Source organism: Amphiprion ocellaris, chromosome 22 (assembly GCF_022539595.1).
Source record: "Amphiprion ocellaris isolate individual 3 ecotype Okinawa chromosome 22, ASM2253959v1, whole genome shotgun sequence".
In the NCBI taxonomy this organism is placed as follows: Eukaryota; Metazoa; Chordata; class Actinopteri; family Pomacentridae; genus Amphiprion; species Amphiprion ocellaris.
Genome location: NC_072787.1, coordinates 11,715,996 through 11,736,579, shown reverse-complemented (window position 1 = coordinate 11,736,579; position 20,584 = coordinate 11,715,996). Strand labels below are relative to the sequence as shown.

Genomic DNA, 20,584 nt, shown 5'->3' with positions numbered 1-20,584 from the left:
TCTGTTTCAAGGGTTTATATCTTGTTTGACTTATAAAGAGTGAACAATAATACATTTGTGGATACCCTCACAAACACAAACACATGCACACACATCACACTGTCTTCCTGTTTGTGAATTACTGGCAGACCACAGTGAAAACACAGAGTAAAGAGGTCCTTCTTCTAGGCGCTTAGAAGGCCAGAAAAATGAAAGGCCTTCAGCCATTGTTCTCCACAAAGGTCAAACGCAATTCAATCCCATAATATGAAAGGGGGGTGGGCTAACTCAGCAACCGCCTGTGCTTTAAGGCTGAGCAACAGGAAAGGGCCATTCAGCAGAACAGTTGCACCCTGTGAGCTGAGCACATTCGTCAAGGGCGAGGGGTGAAGTCAGAAGGGGGGAGAAAAACGCTGTTTTTGAGGCTTTTACATGTCGCGGCTGTTTCACTGCACACTGAAGTGTGTGGAGCGAAACAATGAAGGCCAAAAGTGATTCGGAGTGAAAAGATCCACATCTTCCCCTTCATTTTTGCTGCCCTTGTGAAATTTCATTAGGTGGACTTAACAACTTGTGAATGTCGGCTTTCTCCGTGACCCTGACACTGGTGGTGGACACGTCTTCCTGGCAGGGTGTGATATATTGTGTCGAGGTGTTCCTGAAGTGCAATTTTTAATGTGACAGCTTCTGTTGACCTCAGATCTAAAACGTCACCCTCTTGTCTGACAATGGCATCCATTTTGCTTCTTAATAGAATTTTAAAAGCTGTACAGAGTCAGGAGCACAAAGCACTATCTATCTTTCTATCTGGAAAGCTCGGCTAAAATGTTTCGTGCCTTTTCTCGAGGACGCTGTGCTTCAGTTGCCATTCACTGAGAGGACCAACCTTACCAGTTTTTGGTAACAACAAATGTTTGTCGCTTTCTGCTGTGGCTGTCCCATCTGTTAATCCATGATTGTGATTTAATATCGTGGACTTTTCCCTTACACTGTGAGGGTTCTAGAGCAGCACCTGATCAGATCCAGATTAGGAGATACTTCCAAACATAATCCCCTGCATCTGCTTAGAATCAGATTACCACAAATAGCATAATGACGGGAAATACCCATTATATGATTTAGAATTTTGGTCTGTCAGTGACTGGAATGACAATTACTGCTGGGATGTTGACACAACACGTTTTGTTAATAGTATGACGCCGGCATACCCGAGAGTTTGGGGAAATTTGTGGGTTAATGTGAAAAACTATTAAAAACCTACTGCAAATGTGTTCAGTTATCACTTTCAGTTCCAAATGTTACAGGCATCTAAAGCTGTCATTTGCAGTATACTAGTTAAAAGACAGTCATATTCATTAAAACCCTTGCTAATCAAACCACATTAAAATATATAAGACAATATACACAATGTAATCATTACATTATAATATAATGAGATAAAAACATATATGGTCAAATCCAAAAAGCTATCGAACAGATGCGTGAAATGCAATCTGATGAAATGTGAGAAAAGATTTGAAGATAACAAACACGTGAAAGTGTTCATAGTGAATAAATGAAATAAACAATATTTGATGAGACCAAACTGGTTTGCAGATACAGTTTTTAATGTATCACAACAATGAGCAACAAACATACTTGATGAACTATTTCCAGAAGTTGTTCAAATACCATCTACAATAAACGTCATTTCAACTATGACAACAGGTCTGTGACAAAATAAAAAAAAAGGTTTCAAAACCATGTTATTACCGTGATACGGTACAGTTGAGACCTCAAACAGTACAGTAACAAAAACTAATGCGACTACTCTCTATATATAAAACATCAATAACATTTTTGGTTTAGTTTATTTAAAGTTTTAGCCATAGGGGCTTCTTCTTATTAAAACCTCAGGGTGCATTTCCTATGTAACCCAGATGTTGAAGAGTACATATTGTGTAGGATATGATTGCGCCATGAAAATCCCTTTGACATCCAGAAGAACAATTCCAATTTCAACCTTTTGAAGGCTGTCCCCAGAAACATGACACAATCCATCCATTTTTTTTAAAAAGTTCTTTTTTTTTCTTTTTGGCTGCTGTGCAGTTGCAATATCTATGTACAGTTATATTGTTGGACCATCCTTTTTGTTGGTTTGTTAGCTTTTACCAGTCCTTGGTGTGGAAAGCGTCCTGTCTGATGCTAGCATCTTAGCACATGATGCTAGCTGACAGTTCAGTCTTAGAATGCTGAGCCACAGAGTGGGGAAAGGCAAAAAGCCAGAGTTGTGAAAGCCTTTGGAATCAGGACAGTCGCTCATGTTTGTACAATGGCAGAATTGCACCTTGGGAGGCCAGGATGTCTCTTATGAAACACAATCGAAAAGTGTCTTCAGGAATAAAGTAAATGTAAAATACTAAAAATCCAAATAATGACATTTAAAAAGCTCACACAGAAAATTAAAAACTGACATTTTGCTTTAAAACTTTGAAAAAAAAAAACACCTTTACAATAATAAAACATAAGAGGAAATGTTACTTGATTTCATTGTTTGAAACAATAACTAAGCATGATTTGATTTAACCTGTCAAACAGTTGCATTACATGCTACTTGCTCATCTCAGAATAGGAAATACCAAAAGCAATACATTTTTGCATTTCTTCATATTAATAAATTTGTACCATGCACAGCCAACTACGAATATGTACAACAGCTTAGCTTTCTTTGTTCACAAGCCTTTTTCTTTCATACAAATAGCCTTCTGTTACTTTGGAATGAATCACACTGGTTACCAAACTAGAAAGTGATTCGTAAAAAATTGAACACCCTTTGACAGCTTTCACATTCTTAGTTCCACAGCAAAATAACAAAATAACAAAAAAAAGAAAAGAAAAAAAAGCAAAGCAAAGCAATTAATGGATCAGTATTTTGTCTGGTAGAAAGTTGAGAGAATGTATGGCAAGCAAATTAACATTACACAGTAGCAGCAAAAAATGTTGTAAGGTAATACTTTGCAATGTTGAAATCACTAAATGTGGAAAAATTCAAATGCTGACTTTAACTGTAGATCATCAGAAGTGCCCAGAGAATTGATGGGAGGACGTTAACCTATGCACTAAATGGCTGCGTATAGGTGTAACACTGTTTTAACTCCTACAAGTACATGAAAATGTTTTCAATATACAACACAAATGCTGTTGTCCCCCTTTTAAAGCAGCATATTTGCAAACGTATAGCAAATGATCATACCTTTTTTAACATTGTGACCAACTTGTACCTTAACAGTTTCAAGTATACAGTACTGCTTTCATGGATGCACCAATTGTTAAATAGGTCTCTAGATTGTTAGGCATCAATCCTGTAACAAATATGGACCAATATGCTGCTGCAATAGACACAAATAATAATTAAAACACAAACATACATACATACAAACAGAAAAAAATCTATTAAATTAACAAATGGCCTACTCAAATAATAAAAAGACAAATAAAAACAAAATAAGTGCACTATAGTCCAGACACAAGCAGGTACCGTAACAGTACAGCAATTCACAAATGAAAAATGTTATATTCACATAATCCGAGAGAGTCTATCAAAACTAGAGTTATTACCTCTTCAGAAAAGGGTGTGAGCAGAGGTAAAAGTGAGAAGGTAAGAGTTGGCACAGATTAGTATATACTACAAGAAAAAAAGGGGGTGGGAAATAGATACAGCTTGTTGTAATACAAACTGGCAAACACAGGGGCATCATACACATTTACTTCACCATTCTAAATTCCCTCAGTGGCAAAACCATACTGTCTTTGTAGGGCAAAACTAAAAGGATATGCACATCGTCCATTGTAACAGTAATATTGTCTCTTGGTACTCTATACACATCAAGGAAATGCGTCCGATAAAGCTTGACATGTTTTGGTTATAAGCCAAGTGTACCCAGGCTTGTTGCTGCTTTAACAAATGAGAAATGTTATGTTCTGACCTGAGAATTTAAAGCTACTGAATTACACCTATCTAAACTAAGAGAGATTCTCTTTGAGGGTTCTGGATCGTCATCCCATACAGTACATGCTAGCATTTGGAAAACAATCCAGCTGAGGTGCAATTTGCTATCGTGAGAGTTTTTGGCTTGAAACAAGCTCCCCAAGGGAGCCTGTGGGATTTTTTCCTACTCCATGTTTTTGTATACAATATAAGCTCAGTCAAGCATCTGCAACAGTTCTGTCCATAACAAAAATCAATCAATATCTTGCCAGCATATCAATATGGGAAAAACAATCCTGAGTCAATCATTTGGTACTGTAATTTTTTGGGTTAAGAGAAACTTTGGAACTGCAGTTTAAAAAGTCTTATTTTTTTCTTTAAGCAAGGGATCCTTTTGTCACTCCTACACACTGAACATATCCATTCTGATACTACTGAAGCTCGCGTCTAGGCCAGAGGCCGGTTTAGCCTTGACTTCCAACGCGTTATCTAAGTCATCCAGCTTCTGGCTTAGCTCATTGTCAGACTCATCTGAACAACTCTCGGTGGGTAGTGAGGTTGGAACCCCTGAGGTGCTGCAGGAAGTTGAGGTAACCGTTGAAGGTGAGGAGAGGGGGGGAGGAGGAGAGGCAGACGGGGAGGAGGAAGCAGCTTTCCGGGCTGTGGTGGCCTGGAACAGGACATTTGGCCAGGACTTCATGGACAAGCGAGAGAGATGAGGAAAGGTGTTATTAGAAGAAGCTGCAGACTGCGAGGTAGATGTGGTGTTAGGAGTAGGGGAGCAGACAGAGTGAGGTAATAATCTAGTATGCTCTTTGGCATTTCTCATTGCTTGTTTGATTGTTTTCTCTTTGTGCAAGCTCGACTGAAGGTGTTGGCCAAGTGCTTCATTCCCGTTAACAACCACATTGCAGGCAACACAACTGTAGTTGCTCACCGCCTTTCGAAGCACTGTCTCTTGCGGGTCAGTAAAAGCATGTCCGAAGTAACAGAAGGACTTCTGATGACGCACCACTGAATCTTCGTCAGCAAAAATCATCTGGCACTTCCTGCATATAAACTCATGCTTGACGGACGGTACAATAAAAGCGTCTGGAAAATCCATGGTACTTTTGGTATCTGTTTTCGGTTCTTCTTTTGTGCTTTCTGTTGAAGAGCCTTTGTTGTTGTCATCCTTAGCATCTATAGCTACTTTTGGTTTGAAGGAATTGGTTGTGGTGCTCTGTACGCTCTGGGGTGTCTTCACAGGGGTTGGTTTCTGTTGCTGCTGTTGTTGTTGTTGTTTCTGCTGCTGCTCAAGTTGTTTCTGCTGCTGCTCAAGTTGTTTCTGCTGCTGCTGTTGTTGCTTCTGCAGTGAATCCTGGAGGGACTGCTGGTACTGCTGGTACTGCTGCAGGAGAGCGGTCGGGGAGAGACCAGCGGCCATGGCAGCTTGTGGGACTGCTGCTGGGCCATATGGAAAGAGGTTCTCCATTCCACACAGTGGTGGGAAGTAGCCCCCTGTCTGGACCCCTCTAGGAAGCTGGGGAGAGAAGCAGTTGGGAAATCCAGGAAGAAAGTAGGGCAGGAACTGTCCCCCCAAGAATGAGCTGGCATCACCTGCGGCAAGAGCATTCTGAAGTGCTTGGAGCTGTGTGGCATCCAGTTGAGTCTCGATTCCTGGTTTCCCTGGAGCTGGACATGGTTTCTCCCTTTTTTTGGCCATGCTGGGGGTCTCAGGGCGTGAGCCGCTCTCGTTCTCTCTGTCCTTCACCTTCATTTGAGGTGGCTTGTCTCCTGGTTTCTTGCTGCTGTCTCTCTCGGAGTCTTTGCCTTGCTGCTCTGTATGGTTTACTGCTGCCAAAGGTGTGGAGGGAACAGGAGGAGGAGGAGGAGGTGGAGGAGGAGGAGGAGGAGTCTGCAGAAGAGTCTTGGTTGGGGTAGTGCTGAGAGACATGGCAGGAGAGGGGGTGGCTGGTGTAGGGAACCCAAGCATGCCAGCACCGGGAGACGCTAAAGCTGAAATACAGTGGTATATAAATATGGAAATATTCAATATTTTTAAATATTCATCCCCAAGTCATTATGGAAATTTGTTTGTATACGATAAAGATGCTTAATTTGTCACTGGCTGAGTTTTTATGTCTTGTTAAGATTTTGTTATGGAACAAAACTGTCACATGCGCTTTATGATAATTTCAATTTGCCATTATATTCTAATATAAATATACCAAACCTACAATAAGGGGAAAAACAAAAAAAAAAACAATCAAAAGCCATGATATAGATACATTTGTTGTAAAAAAAAAATCTCTGAATTAGCAATTAGCAGTTCAACTTCGATGATGACATTATGCATGCACTAAGTCCCACCATTTTTGATTTTAAAATACTTTTTAAAAAATAAGACTCTGACAAACACCACTGTGATACAGAATAACCAGTAGTATAGTAGAATAAAATAGTGCATCATAAAGCTCAGTTCATAAAGCTTCTAGTCTGTTTAACTTTTTTCACTGTTTGTCATACTAACTCACCAGGTGTGTTGGGTGGGAAAACAGGAAGTGATGATGGCCCATTCACCCCAGGAAGTAGCACTGGTGGAAGGCCAGATAACCCTGGGTAGCCTGAGGGTAGGCTGAGGCCATGAAGTGCATTATTGTTGTCCACTGAAGTCTGTTGCTGCTGGCCAGGCAGGTTGAGTCCCTCACCAGCTTTCTTCATGCGATCCAGCTCTTGCTGGGCCATCAGCTGACGGACAGTGGTTGGTGCTAGGTAGTCCTTTTCTCTATCCACCTGGTTTCCCAGGGTTTCTTGCACTTTGGTGATGTGCTGTTTGGAGAAGATGTGGTCTCGGACAGACATACGGGCAGTATACTTTACACCACACAAAGTACACTCAGGCCTGGGTCCCTCTGGTGAGCCTTGACTTATCATGAATGGCTTTCCAATGTTAATCTTGAATTTCTTTTCTTTAGCACGGGCATTCTGGAACCACACCTGGACAACACGCTTGGGGAGTCCAATCTCATTGCCCAGCATTTCACACTCTTGCATTGTTGGAGTGCGATAGTCACTAAAACAGGCTTTGAGTACTTTAAGTTGCAGGTTACTCATCTGGGTCCTGAATCGTTTGTGGCCTGGCCTGTCACCAGCATTGTTGCCTTTCCCAGACTTGAAGGGATTTCCTGCCCCAAAAGGACTAGGGGAACTGGGATCAGCAAGGCTTGATGATTCACTCCTGTCATTGTTTTCATCCATTTCATCATCTCTGGAGCTAAAGTAAGAATCACAATCTTTTCCAGAAAAGCTGAGGGCAGGGCTCACCATGCTGAATTGGAACCTTTCATTGCCACCATCGGAAATTGCCGCCAGGCCACCTTTGAAGTCACCTAGCTTGTCCCCTCCATTGGCAGTTAGGCTCTCAACCTCATTGTTATTATACTCATCTCCAGTTGTAGCATCGCTAATGGCTGTGTTAATTGATGATGTCTCATCAAAGTCCATCTTACTGAGATCATAAGATGAAGCTTCTGCTGAATTAACATTAGGCCCTTCAGATTCATCACAGTTTTCAGCTTTTAAGGATGAAGGGCTTAAGAAGTTTTTTACTTGTGCCTCAGATGGTTTGACTGGAGTTGAGGATGCGGCAGGCAGCTCATACTCATTTGGCTCAGTCTTGGTAGGCAACTGTGGGTAGTCAAAGAAATGATACTTATTTGGGCTGTCACCTCTTTCATTGTCTTGGTTCATCATTGGGCTTGGGGGCAAGCTAAAGCCTGCCTGCTTAGCCTCATGCCAGTGTCTAGATCGTATGTGGCTATCTAGCGCAGATTTAGCCTTGAACAGTGCTCTGCAAAAGGGACATTTCTTGTGGGACTGGGAGGGCCCTATAGCCCTGAACTGCCCCTTTCTCTCTCTTGCACGAGTGTTTTGGAACCAAACTTGCACTACTCTCTTTTTCAAGCCAACCTCTCGTGCAATGTGGTCCAACATCTTCCTTGTTGGGTTAGAGTCAAGTAGGTATTTGTCATAAAGAATCTCCAATTGTTCTGGTGTGATGGTGGTTCTCAAACGTTTATCTCTGTGTTGCTCTTCACTACTGTTTCCACCATCTTTATCATTAGCATTTTCCTCCTTGTCATCCAGTTTTCTCTTCATTGTCCCAGAGCCTGCAGCAGAGGCCATACCAGAGCCACCTTGAGAAGGGATTTGGGAGAGGCCACCAGACAACAGCTGGCTGGCCATTAGGGGGTTATTGGGGTCAAATATCATATAGGGCATATCGATGGGTCTTTCAAGGAACTGAGAGTGAAGGAATTGGTTCTGAGCAGCCAAAAAATGCATATGCTGGTGCTCCTGCCAAAGTTCCACAGTAGGGAATGCAATCTTACACTGGTCACACTGGTACTGAAGCATCTGATGTGGGAGACTGTTTGTGAGTGAGGAAAGGGCCAAGGAGAGTGGACTTGAGGGCACTGCAGCTGCCTGAGGCTGGGAATGCGGTCTTGACATTTGTGGTTGGGGAGCTTTTTGAGGAGGTGGCTGAGGTGTGCAGGCTTTAGATGGTCTGGGCTCTGGTAATGACTTGATCACTGGCGACGGAGCGGTCTCAGTTTGTTTAAGTTCAGCTTCAGGGGAAATATCTGGCTTGGGAGAAGTTTTTCCCATGGCAGCACGAGGGGAGGCCATTACTGGAGAGCTTGAGCCAGAGCTGGTGGCAGTTCCTGTTTGGGACTGTTTGAAAAACTCTAAAGGTGCCTGGGTAGTCTTCGTTTGACCTTGCTCAAAAGAATCTGCGTATTCCTCACAAGTGTTGTCGTCATTTCCTTCTTCATCTTCATCCTTATAACATTGCTTTTTCTGGTGAGTGATCAGGTCAAAAATGCGCGGGAACACAATGTTACACTTTTTACATTGGTACTGCATGTTGCTTGTTCTGATGTATCGCTCATTGGTCAGCTCTTTTTTCTCATTGTCTTTAGAATCTGCCTGGTTCTCATAGCTCTTACGAGCTTTCTGCCGGGCATTCTGGAACCACACCACAATGACTCGTGTGGGCAGGTTGAGCACAGTGGACAGCTGCTCAATCTCATCATCCTTCGGATAGGCATTAGTGTCAAAGAAATCTTGAAGTACCCTCAACTGATAATCAGTGAATCTGGTCCTGGAGGACCTCTTGTTAATGGATGATTCAGTTCTGTAGTATTCCTGTGCATTGAGCTGGGGCTCCATTCGAATATCTTCCAATGTAGTAATTGGAGGAATATTAAAATTGTAGGGAGAGTCTTTACTTCGCTGCCGTTCTTTAAAGAGGGTGTTGCGGAACCAGTGCTTTATGACTTTTTGGGGCAGGCCAGACTTCTCTGACATTTCTTGAATTTGCTCTTCATTGGGGGAATTGTTGATGTCAAAGTTGGCACGGAGGATCTTTAGCTGGTCATCAGTGATACGGGTACGTGGTCGCTTAAATTGAGACTGGCGGAGGAAATTTGGATCAAGACCCAACTGTTGCTGGCACAGCTGTGTAAGGTCTGTAGAAAGAGAATCCATAGTGGGCAGCTGAAGGGCCAGTTGAGGTGGCAGGCCTGGGTGCTGGACAGACTGCATCATCAGAGGTGGGAAAAGGGGCAGATCCAAAGGAACAGGGAGTTGCACTTGGGGTGGTGCAGAGGGGGCAGTAGGTGTTGGAGGAGGGGGTGGTGGTTGGGGTGGTTGTGCCTGGTGTGAAGGTTGGTGTGTGTTCTGATGGGCAACAGGAACCGGTGAAGGTACTGGGGTTTGGGGCTTGGCCATTGATGTAGAGGGAGGTTGAGGAGCTGTCACTGGGGCTGGAGCAGGGGGAGGTGGTGGAGGAGGAGGAGGTGGTGGTGGAGGTGGGGGAGTCTCAGGTGAAGCAGGGTTTATTGGATACAGTTTATCATAAGCCTCTCTGTACTGCTGGGCAAACTTTTCAAGCTCCACATACGGGAAAAAGTGACTGTGCACATGTTCCTGGTGGCTTTTGAGAATAAGCATATTGGAGAAGAGCTTTCCACACATTCCACACTCTAGTTTATCAGTATTCATCTCCACTTGTTCAATTCCATCTTTGTTTTTCTTTTGGTTTTTTTGTCTGTTTTCATTGTATTGAATGACCAGCTCAAATCCAAAGTTCTCTAATAGTGCTTTGGCTGCATTACCTCTTGCACCTGACACAATGCGCGGAGGTGGAATCAATGGCTCGGAGAACTTTGACTTCTTGGGGTCTTTGCTGTCTTTTCCTCCGTCATTTAATGCATCACCTCCATTTTCCATCTTTGCCCTGTTCTCTTTTTTCTCAAGGTGGTCCTCAGCCTCTCTTGACATCTGTATTTCTGAAACTGACACAGTGCTTGACTCCAATTTGGGCTTGTGGTTTTGCAGTTGCTGGTTTTTCTGTTGCTGAATTTGCGACTGTGTCTGAGAGGATTGCTGTTGCTGCTGAGCCTGTTGCTGGGCCTGAGCCTGTTGTAACTGGTGCTGCTGTTGCATCTGCTGCTTAAGGTCCTCTAGGAATGATCCAGTCAGGCCAGGCATTCCAAAAGCTGCTGCTGAGTGCAGTGCAAGTTCTGGGCTAAGGTTGAACTCTGCTCCTGGTATATAAAAGGGAAAGAGGAACTGTGGCTGTTGAAACTGTAGCAGTGCTTCTGGGGTCATTGGAAAATGAGGAAAGAAAGCTGGATTAAGGAACTGAGGCTGGAAGAAGGCAGCCTGTTGCTGGAGTTCATGCTGCAGCTGCAGTTGTAGTTGGGCTGAGGACTGTGCTGACTGGTGGCTGCTTGCCTGTGCTGAAACATGATCAGTAGTTAGCGTTTGTTTTGTGTTGTTGCTGTTGTTAGGTTCTTTGGGTTCCACAGTGTTTTCTTTGTTAGAAGAGGGTGTTCCACTTCTAGCAGTGTCTGAGTTGCTTGTGATCCCTTGTGCACTTGGGCCTGGACTTTTTGCAGGTACTGGACCACCAGTGCTGGTGGCACTGCTGCTGCTGCTCACGTCAGTTTTGGCTGTTCTGGCTTTGGTCTGGTGGAGTACTGACCTCATGTGAATTTCAAGTGTTGAACTTTGGCTATAGGCAACATTGCAAATATTGCATTTGAATGGTTTGTTGTCAATGCTGTTGCTTGTCTCTTGGGGAACTGGGCTTGATGCCTCTTGAAGGACCTTCTTTAATTTATGAAGGTGTGAAACTGAATTATAGTGGACGAGTAAGATGTTCTTCTGGGTGAAGGACTCCTTACATACTGTGCACTTGTAAGGTCGTGAAGGGTCCAAAAATTTCTCCATTGTAAAATTGGGCCCTTTTCTAAATGGCAAAGTCCGTTTTGGTTCTGCTCCCATGTCATCTAGCAGAGAGCTACTGTCGCTTCCTGTAGGACTGGGCTTCTCTTCCTGGTCCATTTCATCATCTTTGTCCAAGTCATGTTCAAAGGCCTGAGCTTCCTCCAAGGCCCTGGCCTCACTCTCAGTGATGTCTCCATTCAGTGGCAGATTTCCTATGAGTTGCTGCACCTCAGCTTCAGTAAGTTCAGGGTGTCCATTTTCCAAATGCTTCCTGAGGGCCAGGAATGTCCTGAAGCTGCGCTGGCAAAGGCTGCACATAGTGGCGGCTCTGATGGCATGGTACTGAGAATGTATCTGAAGTTTCTGCATTGTCTTGAAGGCCAGGCTGCAGTGGTTGCAGCGATATTTGTAGACATGACGATCAGATACTGAGAGCTGTTGCTGTTGCTGTTGGAGTCGTTGGAGCTCACTGAGATGGTCCTGGAGGGTATCAGGGGATTTGCTATCATGTCCTAATCCACTAGCTCTCTTCCAGTCTGGAGCCTCTGAGCCCTCCTTTGGGGGCTTGATTTCCTCACCCTGCAGATCTAATTCATTCTTGTCTTGATTGGTCAGCTCATCCTTTGAGATTTTTCCTGCAAATAGAAGGTAGAATTTGAAGAAATATACACTTCATCAATTATTGTTCGCATATATCAGATAAACTGTATTATCACATAGACAAGTTAATGACAAAAAAGAAAATAATTCAAATGGCACATTCTGCTCACCTTGAGACTTTCCTGACCCATCAGTAAGAGAGGTAGAGCAATCCATTAAAGCGAGACTTTTCTCTTGTCCAGTCTGGGGATGCATTACATTATTTGGTGTTGCTGTGTCAGGTCCAACAACCTATCAAGACCAACAAAATGTCATCATTATGGCAGTTTACAATAATGGTACAATTTGCAGAGTATATATAGTACGTGTTGAGTAAGTGTGTCAAGTTGTTTAAAACTGTTTATTTTAAGAGAGAATTAACTCTGCTCAGTAGATAAGTTTGTGGTAGTATCTCAACAATAAATACATGGGATATGTTTTATGGCAACCTTGCCTTCAACTAATTAGAAGACTGGGATAGCAATGTCTGTTTTGGTTTTGCCCCCATGTCATGTAGCAGAGAGCTACTGTCACTGGATATTTCTGACAAAATGTTACAAAAAATATTTTTTTTAAATAATAAGTTACATCATTATCACCTTTCGTTTTGAATATGCAATTCCTTTTTATAAGATTTTTTTTCAGTTTGTTATAAAACACTTTTGCTGACATATACACAAATCATATTCATCATCACTACTTCTACGTACAGTCAGAATGAGCTTTTCCACGCAGTCTGGAGCCACACTGTGAAGGTGAGTGAGATGCAGCTGCAAGTGAATCTTGTTGCTTAGGACATCCTGACACAGTGGACAGCGAATCACTGGCTGCATGGAATGCTGGGACATCACATGGAGCTGCATACGGTTGGCATCTTTACTGCTGTAGTTGCAATATGGACACTGCTGAACCTAAAAAAAAAACAAGATAGCATAATAAGCATCTGATTGGAAAGAGAAAAATGAAATGATATCCAAGGAAACAGGCATCCTGTGCATATAAAAATTAATCTAAGGGAGCAGGAATTACTATTTTTTGTTGCACCTAATGCACTTCAGTGGGTAACATTCTTGCATTACACAGTCATTAACATAGGCGGCCGCCACAAGAAACACAACATGCATAAACCACCATTAGGGGCTAAAATGATCCCATATATACAAAATCTAATTTTTTTTTGTATTCTTCACTATTCACTCACTTCAACCTAACACATTCACCTCTCCCCATCAGTTCCCATGCCCACCTTAACACAGAAAATGTAGATCAGCCATGTTTCATGTAATTCACTTAAGTCGCTCAACTCATGCAATTTTATTAGTAGAAAACACGATTGGCCAGAATTTCTAATCAGGAGATTACAGATGACAAAGGTGTGTACTCTCCCAAGCTGCGCCTTGCCCTCATTACAGGGAGTACTCTGAGCATAGCTGCCTCCCTACCACCTGTCTTAATAGAATCCATTTCTGAAATGACTAAGTCCTCCCTCCTTGCAGGGCCCAGAACCAGACGAGCTAATACTTCATAATCTAATTTAAAAACACATATAATTTAAAGAGATGCAAAAAGGGGAAAAGACGCAGGGTGGGAGGCCCAAGGCTAGTGCAGGTATTCCACTTAGAACACAAAGGCTGGCCTATTGTGCTTGATGCTAAGAAGCTCTGTCAGGGAGGGAATGGCGGGGTGTATTTAACCCTTTGAATGAAAGCTGGCGCCAGCAATTGATAAATGCTTGGCTTAGCATTTCTGCTTCTTACAGTTAAGTATCTCCCCATTAGCCCATCCCACAGTGACAGTGAAGGTTAGTTGTCATTAGTGCTTATGAAAACCAACCTGCCTCATTAGCTATTTACTTTCTGTACATCCAACAACATATTCCAATAAGTATTGGAATATGAAGTGCCAAATACCTGCCTTAAACAGATAAACACAAGTTTCCAAAACCTAGACACATTTTCTTTGGTGAAAGGTGAAAACAGTTGCAGGTGCATGGTCACCATAAGTACACCTCGAACACTTTGGGAAGGAGCTAGAACACATCCTATTTTAGTTGCCAGGAGGCAGTTTCCTTCAGATATTTGACAAACCTTTACCTGGTCATTGGCTGAAGTCTTCCCCTCAGCAGACTTTGGCCTTTTGGGTGGACTTTCAATTTGTCGATCTGGCAGGAGGGAATGTTTAACCATAGCATTCGGTCCGGTAACCTCTTTGGATATGGCATTCACTCCTAGAAGACAGTGGATAAACAGAGAGAAAGAGTTGGACACAATGTAAAGCATTAAAGAGGGCAGCTTCTCGTCAATTTTGTATAGTTTTTATTTATAGCTTATATGTCTGCATTTGTGTAATCCAAGTTTAGACATATTTCTCCATTTTTTGCACAAAAGGCTTCTTACGTATTTCAAAATTCAACGAAAAATTGAAGCTATCGATGGCAGGATCATGCATATGAGAGATGGGAAAATTAATTTATAGCATGCCAAAAAAAGACAAATTTGAGGATAAACTGACATTCTGACCAAATCTGACATTTTTTGGTTGTATCAATTATAAATTGATCAATGATTATTTATATACAAATAACAGAGTGAATAATGTAAAGAAGTCTACCAAATTAATATTCTGTAGGACATTGGTGAGGATTTAAAAAATTATTTGACACCAGAACAACAGTACCATGGATACAAGCATGGACTGTATTATTCACATTCATATAGACTAGCATGTTTCTGCCCTGAGGACATGTAAAATGAGAAAAACTCAGGCAGGCTCATTATCACAGCACGACATACATTATATGTTATGGTAATATTATACACTTCATTAGTTCATATACATTTCCCCAGCTGCCTCAACAACTCCTGTGTCTGTATAAGATGCTAAATTTTCAGGGCTTGGTCACGGCTGGTGGTACAGTAGCAGCACTACTTGTGTGTGTCTATTTGTGTGTGTGTGTGTGTGTGTGTGTGTGTGTAAGCGTGTGTGACGTTAACAGCAGGGCTCAGTGTGGAGAGATCAGCCTCTGGTTGTATTTAGTAAATGCTGCAGCCGCTGATAAATCTTTCATTAGCCTCATCCTAAGATACAGGCCGTGCAGGCCCTGCTATACTCTGCCACTGCAATTTACCCACTCTGCACAACACAAAGACACAGCAACGGCAACTCTCCCTCCCTCCTTCCCTCCCTCTGCCTTGCTCTCTTCCTCCCTCTCTCCCTAAGCCATCTCCCCACTCCTCCTCTCTTGCGTCCCCTCCCTCGTCTGGTCACTCAAGGCAATATGTGAGCCTCACTCTTGCGAATCAACGCTTCACGCTAGATGCACAAATGGAAAAAAAGGGAAATCAAAGCACTGATACATGGAGAGGGGGTTGAAAAAAAACATTTTGTATTTCATATTATTCTGTGGCTCATGTTTGTATTGGGCGCATATCAATTCCTCCGGCCCGTTCATGCATTTTAATTCTGTTGCATTAAGTAGGCGTTCCACTTATTTTATTTGTAATCCCCTATATCTGGAGCCTGAAATATTGGCCTGTCAAGGAAAGTGACAAGAGAGAGGGAGGGAGGGAAGAAAGGAAGAAAGAGAGAGAGGGAGAAAAAAAAAACACAAGGGCACAATGTGAATTTCCAAGAACATCCGAGAATTGCTCTGCAGCTCAGAAGAGCGAGGTAATCTCGTCTTCCACCGCTTGTGATGGCCCCTGCAGGGCTTGTGTGTGTGTGTCTATGTACATATATGTGTGTGTATTACGTGCTTCATGTCGGGCCTCTGACACTCCATTGGTCAGATCGGTCCAGGCTGGAAGCGCCCGTCATATCACCTGACCTTTCTGAAGTCTGCGCCCCGCCTCCCATATTTATTATAGCCATTTCTAATTTCAACTTTCAATTTTTGCCTCCGTCTTCCAGTCAATTTGCAACTAAATTACATCCCTGCAAAAGGAGATGAGGCGATTGTCGGACAAGAGCCTGCAAACACATTTACAATGCGGTGGGGGAAAGGGCCCACACATCACCATTGATTACTGTCATGTTGAATGTAAATGTATGTTTGTGCAATGTGTGTGTGTGTGTGTGTGTGTGTGTGTGTGTGTGTGTGTGTGTGTGTGTGTGTGTGTGTGTGTGTGCACGCGCATGTGCAACATGAAGAGCTGTCCTTCTGGTTTGGATTCGTCTTTGACCTAGTGCTTTCATCAACACTTGTGAAACTCACACAAAGGAAAACAGTTGGTTAACCCTGAATGTTGAGTGAGCAGTTCTCTCTTTCTCTGTGGCCACGTAAGAGCTTTAAATAGCAACCCCTGCCAGTGACTAATAAAGTTGTTTTGAGGCGGAGTTTTATTCAAAATTAGTGTCTTCCAAGGATATAATCACCTGACAGACAAATAAATACAGTGGCTAACCTGAGCCAAACAAAATTAGTAAATTTATGAGAGAAAACCTAAATATCTCTGTTTTGATGAGCTTCAAATTCTTACCCTCAATATAGTGCTGGATAGCTAAAATAATTAGAGAGAAAAAGCAGAAGCCACAATTGAGAACAAGGCAGGAGACTCTCCTCTCTTTTCCCTTTGTCTCTGAGTCTGCACCTTATCCTTCATGATTGTCCTTTTTCCTCCTCCTCCCTGTTCTTTCCCCTCCCATCCCACCTTCCCTCCATCCCTAAGTCCTTATGTAGGTTCCAGCAGCTGCAGCCCAGCGAGTGAAGTAGAGGGACAGAATAAAACCTGAAATTGGCCCCTACTCACCTCCAACCTCCACCGCCAATGACAAATGTCTGCATGGAGCAGGACCTTGCTTGATTAGATAAATCAAAATGTGATTTATGACACTCAAACCATTTTGTATTGCAGGGGGAAAGAGCGGCGCACACACCACCCATCTTTATTTGCAACTGTCAATGGTGTTTAGGGAGTCGCATATACACACACTTATGTACACGCAAGTGGGCATTCAAATGGAAAGAAGTTTAGAGCCATGGAGGAAAAGGCAGAAATGGAGTGAAGAGCAGGAAAAAAATTTGTAGTGAAGGACAGAGAGGCCGTAGCCTCGCCTCAAGATATTTCTGTTCCAAATAATTCCTCGAAAGGCAGGGGGACCAACAATACCATCATAGCTAATGTTTTTTTTTTTTTTCCCATGGATCTATTTTAGAATCTGCCCTTTTGTGTCAGAAAGGGTAAGATATGTTGTGCAAACTAAACCAACCAAATGGAATTTTCAAGCGATGAATGAACATATCATCGAATCCATACATCCCTCGAACTACAACTTCATACGAAATCAACTTCATCTTCAGGATGAAGTCTTGGAGACTGACTTGAAAACAATCAAACTATTGTAATGCTTCTTCTTTCTTTTAGGAGTTGCAAAACAATTCCACTGATGATTCCATTCCTGCCATTTCACTTCATGAAAATACAAAAAGCCCACAAACACAGAGCAGGGAGTGGGGTGGGGGTGGGGGGCTGGGTGGTTTGGATTTAGTATTCAATTTAGCTGTCCTGAGTCCTGGCAGACTGGCTAAGGTTACGGAGCAGTAAATCTAGCAGGGAGAGCTGGCCAAAGCGGGCCAGGGAGGGCCGGCCAGCATGATTTACTGGCCTACTGCTCTGAGGTTACGCATTAGGCTGACCCCCGGTCACCTGATAACATTACAGCAACACACTCTGAACCCCAAACTCCCACCGAAGCACTCAGCAGGCCCAGATCTAGCCGGAGGGAGGTACAGAGAGGGAGAGAGAGGCTGGGAAGGAGTGAAATGGAGAGAGAGGCAGAGACACAGTCGGATGGAGAGAGAGTAAGGGGAAAAGCAAGGCTATTAAACAGCAGCTGTCTTGTAGTTTGTGTTTTTTAATGACTAGCCTTCCATTCTCTTCCATCTCCAGCTTGTGTTCTAATGAGAGATAAATATGAGCATGGCCTTGTCACATTTGACAAATCGTCTGAGACATTCAACAAGCTGTCATTACACAGAAACACACATACATGCACAAAGGAACTGCTGCAGGCTTGTAATTAAACATGCTAATATCTTTAATATATTTTAATCTCATATTAGAGAGACAGAAGAGGAACACAGCTATCCTCTCAAGTTGGCCGAATTTGCAAGATGCATGCACATGAAAAATACTTTTAAAAATCTGAATATGAACAAGCTATTATGGAATATTTAACATCACATCTTGTTTGCATGTGATTGCATTTTGTTTCCCTCTTATCTTCACAATTCAGAATTGTACATGAAATAAATACATAACATTTGACTGTAGAAACAATGAGTAATTTCTTTGCTAATTTGAAGCAGGTAGAGATCTGTAATTTCCTTAGGCTGCCTGACAGGCTCATTTCCATGCTGAGGCCTTTGTTTAGTTGGTTATTTTGAAGAAGTGGGTATTTATAAGAAGTGGGCCCCTGAGCCATGGTGGCGACATGTGCCATCTACACGCATGCCACAAAGCTATCTGGAAGTAATCCACATCGAGAACATTTGCATGGAAAATGTAACATGGATTATAATTAATCTAAAGTGACATAGGATTAAAAAAGACAATATAAATGAAGCAAGGGAAAACAGCTCTTTTTGTCTTTCCTTGCCCCTCCCCCTTCCATCTCTCTCTGTCTCCCTCTTCCTCTATCTATCTGCCCCTCTTTGTTTAAAGGATCTTGGTCTTGGAGATGAAGTGCGCAAACACACTGCTCACTTGGTCACAGGGTAATCCCTTCCCTTGAGATCTCCATATGGACACACAGACAGACACACACACACATCTCAACAATCCAAGCTTGCCTGAGATTTAGGATTGATGAAGGAGATGCCAAATCTGCCTGGTTTAAAAAAATAATAATAAAAAATAAAAAAACAAAGTCCAAGCAAAGCAACATGCTGACATACCAGGATCCCCTTTGCATTTTCTGGTATTTGAAAGCTCCAAATGCAAACTAAAACGAGTGAAACTAACATCTGATCCCGAAATGATTCCTTGAACAAAACTATTCACAAAATATAAAATACATACTTTTGTGCTTTATTAAATAGATGCAGCTACACTCAAACTACACTCAAGAACACATGCTTTAAAGTAGGAGGGACCTGAACACTGTCAGTCTGCTTTTTTGCATGTGTGCGGCGGTGTTAAATGACGCTGGTGGTAATATGCAGCGGTAAATGCATGGATGGTGGTTCCCTGCCAGTCCGTCAGACAGGCCTGTCAGAGAGATAGAGCCGAAAGATAGATGACTAGCTAAACTAATAGGCCCCAGCCTCACTCAGCTCTCCTTCTGCCTCATTGAGCCTCACATTATGGAGCTAGGTATGGCATGCTAGGAAGAGGAGGTGGGGAGGGAGTTTCAGATGGATAGAGGGAGTAGAGGGTGGGAGTTGGAAGGTGTGTGTGAGTTGGGGGGTGAGACATTAGTAGAGGGAGAAAGAATGAGTACCCCATGCAATGACAGAGGGGGAAAAAAGGAGGATAGAGAGACCCTATGCAATATTCATTTCCAGCCATGGATTTCCATCTCATACATAAGAAGACCATATGAATTCTTATTTGGGTAAATCAAATCTAACAAAGCCGGGGCTATCCCGACCACAGCCTCGCAGCGGAGGCATTATGTGCTCCATACCTCGCCCAAAATAACAAAAAACACCAAGCTGCCTTTTACAGATTGTTGCCCCTCCCTGCTTACAACATGGCCATTCTTACAAACGAATAAACAGTTTCTTCCCCCCCTCCATCCCCCTCTTTCTATCTTGCGCTGTTTTTCTATCCAAACTAATGCCTGTGATAGGGTCACAGATTGGACAACAATTAAGGGATGGATTGAGCCAGGAAAAAAAATGGGAGAGAAAGAAAAATGAAGGGAGGGTGCAGGGAAAAAAAAACTAATTTAAGGGTTGCAGGGATGCAGTGCAATATTAGAAAAACATATACACAGACCCCCCCACCATCTAATCCTACGCTTATGAAAAATTAATATGTCATCGGAGAGGGCACAAGAACGAGAAAAGATTAATGCAAGGCGCTTATAAATTACAAGCACGCAAACTGATTTGATTAAAAAATAATCTGGGGCCTGGACATTGCCTGGTAATATCCACAACACTCAACTTATCCCTCTCTCTTTCTCTTCATTTTTCTCTCTTCTTATTTCCCTCTCTCTCTCCCCATCTCTCTCTTTCTCTTTTTCTCTTTCTGTCAGATGGAAACGATTAAAGCAGGTCACATGGAGGCTAGTAAGCAGCATTCACATGTTACACACACGTTAGAACCTTATCTGAGAGGGAGAGACAGATGAACGATAACTTAGAAAAGAAGGGAAGCTTATGGCTCATATGTGTTGTGTATATTTGTGTGTCTCTGTGTGTTCAGTAAGTGTTTTTGTATGGGAAACCTACGTTCAGTTCTCCTGCTGTCACTCAAGTCTCGGTCGGTGAGGTTGTGCCCAGGCCTGGAGGAGGAGCGAGGAGGTCTGTCACAGTCCTCGGCAGTCTCTTCTGAAAATGCACAACAAAAAAACAACTCCATTACCCACGATGGTCTCTAGAAACAGCATTTGATGGCTGGGGACCAGTACTGAAACAAGAACCTGCCATGGTGCTTGATTTGAGAAATATTGCAGATATTTTAACAGACATTGTTATATCATATGAGAGTCATTTTGAAACTATTCCTGCTTAAACACGTTCACTTAATCCCCATAAACCCCCTTTTTCCTACA

The 20,584-nt window shown here is 42.7% G+C and overlaps 1 protein-coding gene across 3 annotated transcripts in view; it reads right to left on the bottom strand.

The window, feature by feature from the left end:
* Nucleotides 1–1,565: 1,565 nt before the first annotated feature.
* Nucleotides 1,566–20,584, bottom strand: part of zfhx4 (zinc finger homeobox 4) — an 84,985-nt gene continuing 65,966 nt past the window's right edge. For all 3 annotated transcript variants that reach the window (XM_035946429.2, XM_023266214.3, XM_035946430.2), the window contains exons 7-12: nt 20,262–20,360; nt 13,957–14,090; nt 12,574–12,774; nt 11,995–12,115; nt 6,463–11,859; nt 1,566–5,944 (exon numbers count right to left, since the gene is read on the bottom strand). In XM_035946429.2, coding sequence (XP_035802322.2) covers nt 4,350–5,944; nt 6,463–11,859; nt 11,995–12,115; nt 12,574–12,774; nt 13,957–14,090; nt 20,262–20,360 — 7,547 coding nt within the window. In that variant the 3' untranslated portion in view covers nt 1,566–4,349. The remainder of the gene's footprint in view (nt 5,945–6,462; nt 11,860–11,994; nt 12,116–12,573; nt 12,775–13,956; nt 14,091–20,261; nt 20,361–20,584) is intronic.